At 49.3% G+C, this 15,112-nt stretch overlaps 1 protein-coding gene across 1 annotated transcript in view; it reads right to left on the reverse strand.

The window, feature by feature from the left end:
- SUCLA2 (succinate-CoA ligase ADP-forming subunit beta) overlaps positions 1-15,112 on the reverse strand; it is a 36,866-nt gene that overhangs the window by 8,747 nt on the left and 13,007 nt on the right. Inside the window, exons 2-7 of the mRNA XM_078880150.1 lie at positions 10,687-10,858; positions 6,894-6,993; positions 4,824-4,986; positions 2,559-2,687; positions 1,892-2,030; positions 942-1,103 (exon numbers count right to left, since the gene is read on the reverse strand). Coding sequence (XP_078736276.1) covers positions 942-1,103; positions 1,892-2,030; positions 2,559-2,687; positions 4,824-4,986; positions 6,894-6,993; positions 10,687-10,858 — 865 coding nt within the window. The remainder of the gene's footprint in view (positions 1-941; positions 1,104-1,891; positions 2,031-2,558; positions 2,688-4,823; positions 4,987-6,893; positions 6,994-10,686; positions 10,859-15,112) is intronic.

Here is a 15,112-nt window from a genome sequence, read left to right on the forward strand (position 1 = left end):
CGAGAGGTCTTGCAATACGAGTAGTACGTGTATACGCTTTGTCTGCCGAGCGTCACGTGATCACAACTGATGTACGAGTGCTTTGGATTACAAACACGTTTCCGAAACAAATTATGCTCGCAATGCAAGGTTTCACTGCGTATATATTGCACTTTTTTCGCATCGTACGTAGCTAACCGTGCTAATCGGTAGGTGCGGGAGCGCGGGAGGGGAATGACAACAAACTGAACGCACAGTCAAAAGGTAGACTCGTGTGTTGCGGTTGGGTCGTGGCAAATATTTGCGTGCTTGAGAGCCACATTCAAGGACCCGGGATCGAAGCGCCAACAAACCGAACACAAAAAGCAGTCCTAAAGAAATGAGTTCCCAATCGAGATTTACAAGTGTATAGCTACCTGATGCTTCCTGATAATAATAACAATAGTAAATTTCGATTTAAAGCTTTCGTGACTGCAGGGATTCATATTCTTGGTTCTTTCGGTAAAGTCACGTAGAAGGGAAATAATAAAAGAATAAAAATTCAACAAAATTCTCACGACGTTTCGATTGCAACACATGCAATCATCATCGGGTGTGAAAACCACAGCAAGAACATTTGAAAAAAGTGGTGATGATTGCTTGTGTTGCAATCGAAACGTCGTGAGAATTTTATTGTTTTATTTTTATTATTTTATTCTTAGGTTTTTTCGGTAAAGTCACGTAGGTAAAAAATAAAAATTAATAAAAGTAAAATTAAAATAAAATAAAAATCACGACGTTTCGGAGGCCACACAAGCTTCAGTCTTCAGGTGGAACCGTCACAGCCCGACAGCTGTATCAAGTAAATGAGAGATTACCAGAGATACCACTCCGTATATATAATGGTTTCCCTTCTACGTGACTTTACCGAAAGAACCAAGAACATAATAACAATAGTAGTCGTCGTCGTAGTCAATAGTTACCCAGGCAGCCGATGTTTCCGTCGAGGCCGATGTAGTTGAGGTTGGCCTGCGCCGCCTGCACGTCACGGGCGTCCTCCTGGCTCCAGTCGCGCATCGAGAAGACGCGCTCCTGGCGGTACGCCGCATTGGCGTCGAAGTTGATCTTCGCGTCCATGCACATGACTGTCGGCCACGGGGGGGGGGGGGTGGGGAGGGAGACGAGACAGACATCCCCCTACGTCACAAGTTGATCCTCGCGTCCATCCACGAGGGGTACTGTGACATGGGTAGTGATAGTGACGGGTGGGACCTCGCTGGGGGGCGGGGGCAGGCAGTAGCAGTAGCAGGATGATGATGATGCTGGGCTAGGGGAGAAGAGTTGGGGGTTGTTTTAAGTGAGCAACGTGAGCAGGTTCAAGTAAAGATGGTTGCTTCAAATGCGCGGCGGCATAGCGACCGCCTCTTCATGAGGCTAATCATGGGTTGATGGTGGCGATGGTGGCGATGACGGCGATGGTGGCGATGGTGGCGATGGTGGCGGCGATGGTGGCGATGGTGGCGGCGATGGCGGCGGCGATGGCGACGATGGCGGCGACGATGGCGGCGATGGCGGCGATGGTGGCGATGGTGGCGATGGTGGCGATGACGGCGATGGTGGCGATGGTGGCGATGACGGCGGCGATGACGGCGATGGTGGCGATGACGGCGATGGTGGCGGCGATGGCGGCAATGGTGGCGATGACGGCGATGGTGGCGATGGTGGCGATGGTGGCGATGGCGGCGATGGTGGCGATGACGGCGATGGCGGCGATGGTGGCGATGACAGCGATGGTGGCGGCGATGGCGATGGCGGCGATGGTGGCGATGACGGCGATGGTGGCGATGGCGGCGATGGTGGCGATGGCGGCGATGGTGGCGATGGCGGCGATGACGACGGCGGCTGCGTGGGGTTGATCGGAGGCAGCACGAACCTGCTCCGGACGAATCCTCCACCATGGGGTTGATCTCGATCATGCTGGCGTCGTACTTCATGAACACGCCGTACAACTTCATCATGAGCTCGGCCGCGTCGTTACAAAGCTCGTCGGGGAAGCCGATCTTCTGAGCCACCTGCCGAGCGTACGGGGTCGCGGGGGGAAGGGTTGACGGGAGAGAGAAGGAGAAAGCGGCGGGAGAGTGGAGAAAGACGACAACGGAAAAAATAGGTTTTTTTATTTGAACGTTGTTCTGTTGCCGAGAGAAATGTCGCGACATCGCGCCGAACAATACGTGAGTTCGACCCAAACGTACACTGCGGGAGTATTTTAAATCACGTCACACTCTGTGAAGAGATTCAAAAAGTTTTGCTGGCTGGGCACGCAAGCGGACGGCTCCGACGGCGTCGCCGTGCTCCCAGTCACGCCTCCCCTCCGCTCACCTCCGCATCAGCGAGGTGAGCCACGTCCGGTGCGAAATGTAGCTCAGCGCACATCCCGTATGTCGATCCCGCGCACAAGCGCATGCGGCGTCCTTCGAAAATCAACGCTGCCCGCGTCTTCATAACCATCACCGTGGTGTCACCATCTATCCACTGCAGCATGAAGGCCGTCTCACCGTTCCCGCGCCCCCCGCGGTGCCCCCCGTGGTGCCGCCACTCACCCGCAGGGCCTGCTCGTGGTTGATGCCCTCCATGATGTCGATGGGCTCCTTGACGATGGCGTCGGGGTTCTCGGCCGCGACGTCCTCGATGTTGACGCCGCCGTGGGAGCTGCCGATGATCACCGGGCCCTGCGGCGTCGCGTGCGGTGCGTGCGGAGAGCGGAGGCGCAGCAGTTAGCGTTCAATTCCTGCTTGCGGCCACCAATGCCAGTGACGATTATCTGAACTGGTCCTGGGTCCTCCCCTAGGTCGACTCGGCCTCAAATGTTGCAGTGTGTAAACATCGCCCTTATAGGTTGCTTGCCGACAGCGCTTACTCCTACAGTCTGTTAAAGGCTACATGGGGGATCTTTGTCTTTTGCGTGCATACAGACACAGGTGGTACACATCAGCCAGTCATCTCAATCAAGTCAACCCATGGCGCCTGGGTCTGTGCAGCAACCTTTGACACATCATGTGGCCTCAGAGTGCACCTAGCCTGGCACAAGCGCCACGGTGACGTCACCACCACTTAGTGGCGAATGGCGGCTGTTGTTGTTGTTGTTGCAGACAGACAGACAAAGAGACCGTGTCCGTCTTGGCCTAACAGACGTTGCCTTGAAGGTCGGCACGTGGCCGAGCAGTAGAGCGCATTTGCCGCCTGCTGAAGAGGTTTCGCGGTTTTCAGCTCAGCGGCCGCACTGGCTAATGCCGTGCATGCCCTGGCAAAAAAAACCCTAGTATTACATGTCGCTCTGCATCTACATCAGCCATACTAAAGGAGAAGTGGTAGCCTCATTTGCCAGTAAAAATATGATAATTGGTTGTTTACCCTTCTATCTGGCAACAAAACTGACACCTTTTTACAAGGAGTCATGTTTGCATAGACCGCAATACCTGCAGTCATAATACAAACAAAAGAACATAACTCTGATAATGTGCACTGTCCTTGAAGTTGATTGGTCCACACCCGAGACAGCTTTCCTTCTGGTCCAACCCATGTGAGACTAGGCTCTAAGGAAAGCTGTCTCGGGTGTGGACCAATCAACTTCAAGGACAGTGCACATTATCAGAGTTATGTTCTTTTGTTTGCATTATGACTGCAGGTATTGCGGTCTATGCAAACATGACTCCTTGTAAAAAGGTGTCAGTTTTGTTGCCAGATAGAAGGGTAAACAACCAATTATCATACGAGAAGTGGTAGTTTAAGATCCACAGTGGATGTTAAGGAACCTGCGATGTCGTTTGATCAAGGGTAAGCCATTGCGTGCCACCGTCACAGTCCAATTTTGCGAATTTACAAAATTACAAATTACTTGAGTGAATCAGCCAAAATAGCAATATCGCCCCCCCAACAGCCAAACCACTGAGCCCTTCTTGAGCGAAGTGGGGGGGGGGGGTTAATGAATGCATATAAATTACAATTTAGTATCCTTCTTCTTGGTTCTTTCGGTAAAGTCACGTAGAAGGGAAATAATAAAATAATAAAAATAAAACATAAATATACGCTGCCAAGCCTGGTGGTGTTTCATTCAGACGCTGTCTTTCCGACAGACCTGTTCCTCACCTGAGGACGGCTGCTTGCGTTGTGGCCGAAACGTCGTGAGAATTATTTTATTATGTTTTATTTTTATTATTTCCCTTCTACGTGACTTTACCGAAAGAACCAAGAAGATGAATCCCTGCAGTCACGAAAGCTTTAAATCCAAATTTAATTTAGTATCCATTGGCGGTTGGGTTATTTATATGGTAAGCAACGTACATTATGCAAGCCCATTGTTCTTGTACCTCCTGCCTATTGTTCAACGGTAATCCCTATTGATATCTGGGGACCTGTATAGGCATGCGTTTAAACAATGTATTATTTGATGATTTGCTTCCAAGCAGCACTAAGTCTGTAGCTATCCAAACGGTTAAAAAAAAATTTATTTCTCGATAGATTCTCCAATTAGTCTTGGCCGGTAGTAACTCGCTTTGCACAGAACTAAAAAATTATCAAAATCATTAGAGTGTCCTTTTTGGCACGCGTGTTCTGTCAACGCAACTTCTTTGTCTCATTCGTTAAAACAAATTAAAACCGAAACAATGCTGGCAAAGAGACAAAAAAAAACACGTCTCAAAAAATATACTGGGGTGTCAATTCCCATGCATTGCCCGCAATAGTTTCGTTCGATAAAATACTTTTGGGGAAAAAAAACGCGCCTGCAAAAAAAACACACATCTGGACAGACGAAAGAAACGAAGGTGTGAAAGCACCGACCCTCGTGTCGTACGAAGGAGCCACACCTGGAAGGCTCTCTCGAGCGCGATGGCGAAGTAGTACTCGCGGCGCGGGTAACGGCGCTCGCAGATGAACACGTGGTTACAGATGCGCCCCTTCTCGCCCGTCTGCTTCGTGTACAGCTTCTTGCCGAGCATGCGGCTCGCCAGGTCCCGCGCTTCCTCGGGCCTGACGATCGTACGCACGGCATCGCGCACGGAATCGCACACGCACGCCATCGAACAGCGGACACGTGCGGCATCGCACACGCGCAGGCGCGAGCGCGGTAAAGCCACACGAAAGACGCACGACGCCCGTAGCGATGTACGCGGCGTCGACACTTTTGACGAGTGGGTCAAATTGTTACAGGGTGAAAATTATCTGAACGTCCGCAAAAAAAATAACAAAAAAAAAATCTGTCGCCCTTATAAAATCAGACAGTTTTTTTTTATCCCCAATTCATCTCTACGACAAAGCACACACCTGCAACTGGGCACGTTTGTGCTTCTTAGGACGTGTTCGACGATACGGCTTTCCACCACGTGCCACGTTTAAAACATTGCCGCCCCCCCCGCGCATCTCGGACAACTTTGAGAAGCCGTTGGTAAGCAAGTGTCCGGCTAAGCGGGTCGGTTCGGCGTGAGAACATCTCCATCGTGCTTGCACGTCTCAAGTCGATCTCGGCTCGACGCTCATCGTCATGCGTCCCGCGACGAAGCTAGTCCTCTCTAACGAACTGCCCCTCTCATGGCCGCATCGTTCTTTTTTTTCCATCATTCTCAACGGTGGTGCAGCGTCCGTTTGGTCCGTTGGCGTAATAATACGTCCGAATTAGAACTCGCGAAATGCACGCTGCAAAGTTTGCTCACGCATTCGCGCATTTTTTTTCTATCGAGTTAACAAATGCTGGTCTTCGCTGGCAAAAGCGATCGTGGAGGGAGACTGCCCTCTAGCGGACAATGTGTTACAACAACCGTCAATCTCAGATTCACCCCATCCCTTGTTTATAATACAGATCATCTATGATCCGGCAGATTTGGGGGGCAAGGGGGGCGCCGGATTACCAAAATTGGAGGGGAAGGGGGGCGCCGGATTACCAAAAACGCCAGATAATCACTGCTAATCGATATTTAAAATTGCTTATTTTTGCACATTCTTGTATAAAATGTTTTTAGGTGTTGTGTATGTTTTTTTAAATTTGATTACTATATGAAATTGGCATCAATAATCATGCAAATAGACAAAAATAAATATCCTACTGTAAAAAAGTTACCGTGTTCACTTTACCGTACTTGCCACTCCAATCGCGAAGACATCATGGGGTAATGTACGTAGTACTACGAAACTCTTGTTTCAACAACACGTGTTGATGATCGCCGGACTGATGCAGCCTTTAGACCAGTGCTCCAGTGGTTGTTAGTCATGAAACATGTATACAAGTGCAGTATTTTCATTGTTTAAGTTGCTGTATGTAGTGTATAATGTACTGCATATCATATTTGACACTGAAATCAAGCGGAGATACTTTTCTTCGTCACGTACATGGTGCCGATCGCCGGACTGGGTACAGCCTTGGGAGCGGTTTTGCCGGATCAGCCGGATCAGCCAGGGACCGGCAGATAATGTTGGAAGCTGGATAATTGCTCGCCAGATAATCAATGATTAACTGTATCACGATTCAGTGTATGATTTTGATTGAAACATCTTTTTTAATAAAAATTTCTTCCTTCTCACTTGTACTGATTTTCTGTCTAAGTAGCGTAGTTTTCTTTGCTTCGTGTGAATATGATTTCCGTGCATCATAAATCATTAAATTCTCAAACCGCATGATGCGACCATCTGTGGACATCTGTGAAAAAGAGCTTCATAGCTCGTCTGATTCCTCCAGTCAAAATAAATAATCTGATTCTGAATAATCAATCAATGAATGGACCCATCAACACATCTCTCTTGTGAACTCGAATTAAGCTAACCAATCGAACCTCGGCAACACCCTTCCACCTAACCCTACTCCTCACCCCGACCCATCCACGCTTAACCCCCGGGCATTGCATTTCCCTTTCTGTTTTGACGTTCGTTTGCGCATTTTTACTCACGAGTAGACGATCTTGACCCCCCCGCGAAGGCCGCCCTCAAACACTCCCTTTCCTCGTCCTCCGGCTAGCACCTGGGCCTTCACCACCAGGTCTGTGGAGCCTGCAGAGGTCACACAAGGAGTCAGACAGGGGTCAGACAGGGGTCAGACAGGAGTCACGGACATCAGTAATCGCTGTTGAGAGCGGAGGCCGCACACATATGAAGGGGGCAGACAGCACGTGGTGGTCGTCATTCTATTGAAGTAGAACAGCATTCTGCGCTGAGGAGTTTCGCTAAGGATGCCAAATAAAAATGTTCGTTTGTTCATTTCTCAGTCCGCTTGTCCTGATGAGGGTCGCGGCGGCAGCGTGTTGAGTAGTGGCGGTCCCCTGCCTCCCTTTTCCTGGGGACAGACTCTAGCTCTACATTACTATACACTACTACATTATACACTACTACACCACTACACTATATACTACACTATACACCACTACACTATACACTACAATATATACTACTACACCACTACACTACACTATACACTACACTATATACTCGTACACCACTACACTATACTATATACTACTACACCACTACACTATACAATACACTATATACTACTACACCACACTATACACTACTGTACTCTAATACAATACGATAACCTACTACACTACACTATATACTACTACACCACACTATACACTACTGTACTCTAATACAATACGATAACCTACTACACTACACTATACACTACGAAACACAGACTCCAGCTCTTCCTGGGGAATTTCCAGGCGTTCCCAGGCCAGCCGAGCGGCATAGTCCCACCGCTAGCGCACCCCGGGCTGGCCCCGGGGTCTTCACCCAAAATGTATACTTTGTTAACTCATGTACGGCAAGCAATGCAATTGGGCGGTGACTTTCGGAGACCTTCATCCTGCAAAGGACAACAAAAATGCAGCAAAGCATGTTCTGATACAATGTAAAAAAAATAAAAAGCTCGTTTTGATAAAAACATCAACAAATATGTTGAGCTATTTGTTTCACGCCAAGTGAATGTACGACAACACGCATCGTTACTGCAGGTCGCATCCCCGTTTGTTTTTCTTTTAAATCGAAGAATTCAAAACGAAATGCTGAAACATGCTCACTTCGTAGAACAAACACGACCCCACGCGACAACAACACCAAAATAGGCAATCGGAAGCATCTCAAGGTTTTAAAATCGGGTTTGAGTTTGGTGATGGGAACAAAGTCGGATGAAAGCCAAGGCTTACAAACGCTACACCGAACGATAAAAAAATGTTTGCGTGAGCAAACACCAAACCCTGGACGCGAGATCACTAACGTAACTGCAGTTCTCAACCGGCCTCAACGAGTCTGCATTTCACTTGTCAGCGCCTGACTGCTGACATCGCACTCCTCTCTCCTCTCTGCGTTCTCGGCTCCCCCCCACAATGAGGTTTCACTCTTCTCGTCTCGGCCCAATGGAGCGTTGTTTCTTCACCCCTGCCGTCTCCGCTGTCGATAAACTCCTTCACACCGAGCGTTGTTTACATGCCGCCCTGTTCCAAGTCCAGGCTCAATGACTCAACCCCCATTCTCTTCCGCTTTTGAATGTCTTTTCACCATACCCTCAACTTGCACGTGCATATGTATGTATGTATGTTGAACGCAAGGTGCACGAGGGGGTGGGTGGCCAACACGGCATCCGACCGACTTGGGCTCCCTAGTGGCGATGCTTGCACTTCGCACTAAGTACTCATTTGAGGCCGAGTCGACCTAGGGGAGGCCCACGACTGGTTCAGATACTGGTGTTGGCCGTGAGCTGGAATCGAACTCGGGTCGCCGGGTTTGTAGCGCAGCCCATTAACCACTACACTTCCTCTCCCCGAAAACCTAAAAAGATGTATGCATGTATGTTCGCGCCGTACGTAGCCAATTGATTTAAAAGTGCGCAGCTCTGAGTGACTTCCTAATATCGGAAGGAAGAGAGCGTTCCAGACGGTCGCAGAAGCGCATCCGATAGCGCGCGATGCAGCTAAAAAGCCGCTGCTGCTGCTGCGAGAACAAATTACTGCACTGTGGAGGGGTTTCCTTTCTTCCTCTAAAATATTAGTCACCCGTGTTCCAAGCCACTTCCCCGTTTCGAGATCACCCCACTCCACACTCGACGTAATTCCCCTTCAAAATAGAGGTTTTTGGGTTAGATCGCGTAAATATATGTGTCGTTAAAACCCGCCACCACCCGGACACAGCCCACTAGTAAGGTTTGTCATGTAAACAGAACGTGCCAATTCGTCACTGGTACAGCACACCGGTGTGTTGGAAAGCTAGATCTGTGGCTGTCGCCTGAATTTGGTTGTAATTACTGGCGAAACGTCGTACTCAGATTGTAAATGTTGTGGCTTGGCTCTCCATTACACCGGTGTGCTGTACTAGTATATTACACTATACACTACACTATACACTACACACACTACACTACGATACACTATACACTACACTATACACTACTATATACACTAAACTACGATACACTATACACTAGTGCTGTACTAGTGACGAATTGCCCACATTCTGTTTACGTGACAACCCTTACTAGTTGGCTGTGTCGGGTGGTGGCGGGTTTTAACGACACATTTATATATTAACGCGATCTAACCCAAAAACCTCTATTATGGATGATATTGGTCGCGAAAGCCTACTACGTGTTAAACTGTAATTCCCCTTGTTTGTGGCATAATGTCTGGAAATACAAGCGCATTCAAACTCTTTGTAGATGCAAACTACATCCCGGTCTAGCGCATGCTATTTCAGAGCTCGCCACTAATTTTTCATAGCCAAGCAATCTTATCGCAAATGGGATGCGTGGCTATTTCCCTGAGAGTAGTGGTCCGACGTTCGAAGACGACTGACCAAAACTGATACTCAGAACACAAATCGGTTCCCGTCGCTTGGGGTGTCATCGTTTACGTGGTGTATGAGGTCTCTCTCCGACGTACTCTTTGGTTTTTCGGTAAAGTCGCGTAGGTAAAAAAATAAAAAAAATAAAATCACGACGTTTCGGAGGCAACACAAGCTTCCGTCTTCAGGTTGAACCGTCACAGCAAAATTACTGTATCAAGTATCACAGTTTGTGTTGCCTCCGAAACGTCGTGATTTCATTTATTTACATTTTTTACCTACGTGACTTTACCGACAAAACCAAAGAGCATGAATCCTTGCAGTCACGAAAACTTCAAATCTAGAATCTCTCCGATGTGTTTTTGCTGGGCTCGTACACCGCGTGTCGCTTGCCAGGTGCAGCAAAACGTTGGACATCGCGCCGAACAGGAGACCACAACAACCTGGAAGATGCATCGGAGGGGCTATGGATATAATGATCACATTACAAATACGACGATGACTTATATATCTGCTTTGTTCTTTCGGTAAAGTCACGTAGAATGGAAATAATAAAATAATAAAAATAAAACATAATAAAATACAATTCTCACGACGTTTCGGCCACAACGCAAGCAGCCGTCCTCAGGTGGAAAACAGGAACATTCAGACTGTCTTCTCGACAGACTTGTTCTCCACCTGAGGACGGCTGCTTGCGTTGTGGCCGAAACGTCGTGAGAATTATTTCATTATGTTTTATTTTTATTATTTTATTATTTCCATTCTACGTGACTTTACCGAAAGAACCAAGAAGATGAATCCCTGCAGTCACGAACGCTTTAAATCGAGACTTATATATCCTCGACAAAGTTGACCGGGGCCTCGTTCTACGCCGCCACGGTGCGTGCCACCCGTCGCGTGCCTCACCCATGCCCTTGGCCACCTTGTAGGCCTCCTCGACGGAGGTGGCCACCGTGCCCTTGGGCACCTTGACCCCGGCCTCCTGCAGCAGCTCCATGCTCATGTACTCGTGCAGGGACAGCTGCCGCCGCTGCTGCGGCTGATGCGGCTGCTGATGCAGGATGGGCGCCCCCATGACCTGAAGAAGTGAGCACACGACAAACGGTGACGTCGCTTTACGGCCGCAGCCGTCGGCGCCGTCAGCAACGTGACCTGCCGTCGCCACCGTCAACCACCGTCACCACCGTCACCACCGTCACCAATGTCACCAACGTCACCACCGTCACCACCGTCACCACCGTCACCACCGTCACCACCGTCACCACCGTCACCACCGTCACCACCGTCACCAACGTCACCAACGTCACCAACGTCACCAACGTCACCACCGTCACCACCGTCACCAATGTCACCAACGTCACCAACGTCACCACCGTCACCACCGTCACCAATGTCACCAACGTCACCAACGTCACCACCGTCACCACCGTCACCACCGTCACCACCGTCACCAACGTCACCAACGTCACCACCGTCACCAATGTCACCAACGTCACCACCGTCACCACCGTCACCACCGTCACCAATGTCACCAACGTCACCAACGTCACCACCGTCACCACCGTCAGCAGTCGGCAACGTCACCACCGTCACCACCGTCACCCACCGTCACTACCGTCACCACCGTCACCACCGTCACCAACGTCACCACCGTCACCAACGTCACCACCGTCACCGCTGTCACCAACGTCACCGCCGTCACCGCCGTCACCAACGTCACCACCGTCACAACCATCACTACCATGACCACCTACACCAGCGTCAGCAATATCACCCCCGTCACAGACCCACTTGCCAGAGGTTCTGTTCCCACCACAGCAGCCTGGCAACTTGAATTACCAAAGACTGTGTTGTTCGATATTAAATAGATGTGCAGGGTCCTGTAACACGCAGGTGGACAGGTGGCTGAGATCCTGGGTTCAAATTCATGCCTTTGTTGAACCAGGTTCCAAAGAGTAAAATGGGCCCATCCCATCAAAGCCAATGAGAGAAAATGCACTTTTTGCTCTCCCACTAATCAAGAGTGAAGCACCAATTGGGTGTGTGGTACAGGTTTGAAATTCCTGTCTGCCAGTTGTGACGCGCAGGCACAAAGATACGGATCTCCCATTAAGCGTTGTATTCTGCCAGGAAATGTCACGTTAGCGAATGTCTCTATAAACTAATCTCAACTAAGAACTATTTCTATTTTACCACGTAAGGCCCACTGAGCTGTATAGCTCTTTTTCAGAAGACACGTGGCCATCACAAATGATAGGCCAACGACAAGTGGCTTATCATCACGTGGAAATTTATAGCAGCCAAATACTCTAAACGCGTGTTTCTAAATGTGGAGGTATTAAATTATATTTCAAAAGCGAGCCAGCCATAAATAGTTTAGACATTTATAGCGCCAAAATAGTCTAAATAATTTTCGATTTAAAGCTTTCGTGACTGCAGGGATTCATCTTCCTGGTTCTTTCACCTGAGGACGGCTGCTTGCGTTGTGGCCGAAACGTCATGAGAATTATTTTATTATGTTTTATTTTTATTATTTTATTAGTCTAAATAATCTCAATGCATTTTTCTAAATGTGGAGGGAAAAATCGGAGGACCCGCAGATGAATCCACGTGACCACGGGGAGAGAGAGAGAACACGCAAACTCCAAATATTCAGGAATCGTGAGGGTGGGGATCGAACCCACGACCTCCTGCATACCAGGCGAGGGAAATAACATCGCCACCTTGGCGCCAGCAAAGCGAGTGATCTGGCCAGCACCAACAATTATCGAGTCACATTTTACTCCCCATTCCAATGTTGACACAATGCACCACGCACTCGTCGTAGATTGCCTGCGGACTTAAAGACGCCTTGTATACAAATACGCCTATGTTCGTGCACGACAATAAACCATTTTTACATCTGCAATAAGACCCCCCTCCCCACCCCCCGTCTTTGCCTTTTGTTGTTGATGTAACTCAACTCAAGTGCTATAATCGAGTTGTGCTACAAGCTTTGTGGGCCAAAGGTCCCCGGCAAAAAACTATTTTTTAAGTGAGGTCAACTTGACAATTAGCCGGACTCGCCATTGGCAAACTCACTTCATCATCCACAATAGTTTTTTTTGCGTTAGATGGCGTAAATATAAATCTGTCGTTAAACCCGCCGCGACCCGCCACAGCCAACTAGTAAGTTTTGTCACGTAAACAGAACGTGCCAATCCGTTACTAGTACAGCACACCGGTGCATTGGAGAGCAAATCCACAACATTTACAATCATTCACTTCATCATCTACTCAGCCGGAATGCGATGTCGCCACTAAGAAGCTCGTAGGCTAAGCGAAAGGCGCGTGTGCCCCCAATCCCATTCGAATGGGCAAACCGCCACGCATAGCATGTGTTGGGAGACTGCCTTGTGGGCAGCAAGAGAGCAGTGTGGAAAAACTCCATTTTCGTACAGAATTCCCCCCCACGTCTACGCTGCCCGCCTTCGCCAACCCTGGCACTGACCAGCATGGTGGTGCCATGATGGCAGAGGTCGCAACCGGGTACCCGATACCCGAACCCTACCCGATACCCGGTTACCCGTACCCGGCCGAGTACGGGTTCGGGTACCCGATTGCGACCCTGGTGCGGCCGGATACGGGTACGGGTAGGCCGTGAGTCACTGGTGAGTCACCGTTTGTCACTCATTTCAGGTAGGGTACGGGTAGGGAACGGGTACCCGTACCCGGCCGGGTACGGGTACCCATTTGCGATCCTGGTGCGGCCGGGTACGGGTACGGGTAAGGAATCAAAACCCGTTTGCGACCTCTGCATGGTGGTGGTGGTGGTGGTCAAATAACCCCATGGTGACCGGCTCAGGCATGACCGGGAGCAGAGGGCCGTTATCTAGCAGCGGATTGCCGGAAGAGAAGCGGCCGTTGCGTTTACACATCTGGCAGAGCAGAGTCACGGCATCGCACGCGCGGCGCTTTCAGACGCGCTTCTGCGGCCCGTCTGGAACGCTCTCTTCCTTCCGGTACTAGGAAGCCACTGGGAGTTCTGATGCATCTTTAAATCATCTCGAGCGGTGGTTGTTAACCCCCTGGAGGTGCGAGATGCCCTTCCTGGGGGGGCGGTAGGGGGGGTGTGAGACATGGCCAGATTTTGTGTAGAAGGCAACTCATCGAAACACAAATTAAGCACGGGCAACGTAGATACAACTTACTTTGTTTCATCAGACCCTGCGCATTTATTAACATTGTACATGTTTTTAACGATTGAGAAGCAAAGGTGTGCAAGGCTGCAGTGAAGGTTAAGAACCACACTGCTCTTGATTGGCAAACTGCTTCCTTTAGAACTGCTTTGTGTTCAGCATCCGCCGCTGCACGCACGTATGTGGAGTAGAGCTCGACGATCGAAACAGTAAGAGTGACCCATCTTCTTGGTTCTTTCGGTAAAGTCACGTAGAAGGGAAGTCATTAAAAAAAAAACATAATAAAATAATTCTCACGACGTTTCGGCCACAACGCAAGCAGCCGTCCTCAGGTGAAGACCAGGTCTGTCGGGGAGACAGCGTCTACGTGACTTTACCGAAAGAACCAAGAAGATGAATCCCTGCAGTCACGAAAGCTTTAAATCGAAAAGTAAGAGTGACACAGCGCTCCCACGTAAAATACCTTTTGAATTAAATTTAAATACCGGGAACATTTGATTCAGGCCAAGTTGAGAAGCAAAACATCATTGGCTGGGTGTGACGAGATGAAAAACCGCACCTCCGATTAGCACGGTTGGCTACGTACGTGCAGCGCCGCTCAACAACGCGACTTGGACAAAGAGCAGCGTTGGCGAGTTTTGGACAAGCGACGATGCCCCCCTTTGCACACGAGTTGGGAGCCTTGAGTCAGAAACAAAACATGTCCAGAGGAACTGGAGGCCCTTCCTGAAGCAGCAAAAAAAACAATGCGAGCCCATTTACGCGTCGGACAGATTGATTGACCGTGCCGAAAGGAATTTGACCGCGGGTGCTTTGTGGGGAAAGGCATTTTTTTTTTAAAAACGCCCTTGTTATGATGTTACGTGCAGAGTATATACAACTTGATTGACGCGAATTGCTCCCGATGTTTTGTTCGACTTTGCCAAATATTGCCCGCCCGCCGGTGTCTAAACGCTGCCGTAAAAAAAACACAAACTCGGCTGTTAAAATAAACACAGCTCAGTGTGGTGTCCAGTTTTTAAAAGGACTGGGAAGAATGGCCACGCGTAAGAGTGGATTCCGAAACGCTACTCCCGCATGCGTTTATCCCCGGACGTCGATCACCGTGCCGTAATAACGTTATTGTTCATCAGTGACGACGGCATTACGTCACG

The sequence above is a fragment of the Lampetra fluviatilis genome, chromosome 56, assembly GCF_964198595.1.
Source record: "Lampetra fluviatilis chromosome 56, kcLamFluv1.1, whole genome shotgun sequence".
NCBI lineage: Eukaryota > Metazoa > Chordata > Hyperoartia > Petromyzontiformes > Petromyzontidae > Lampetra > Lampetra fluviatilis.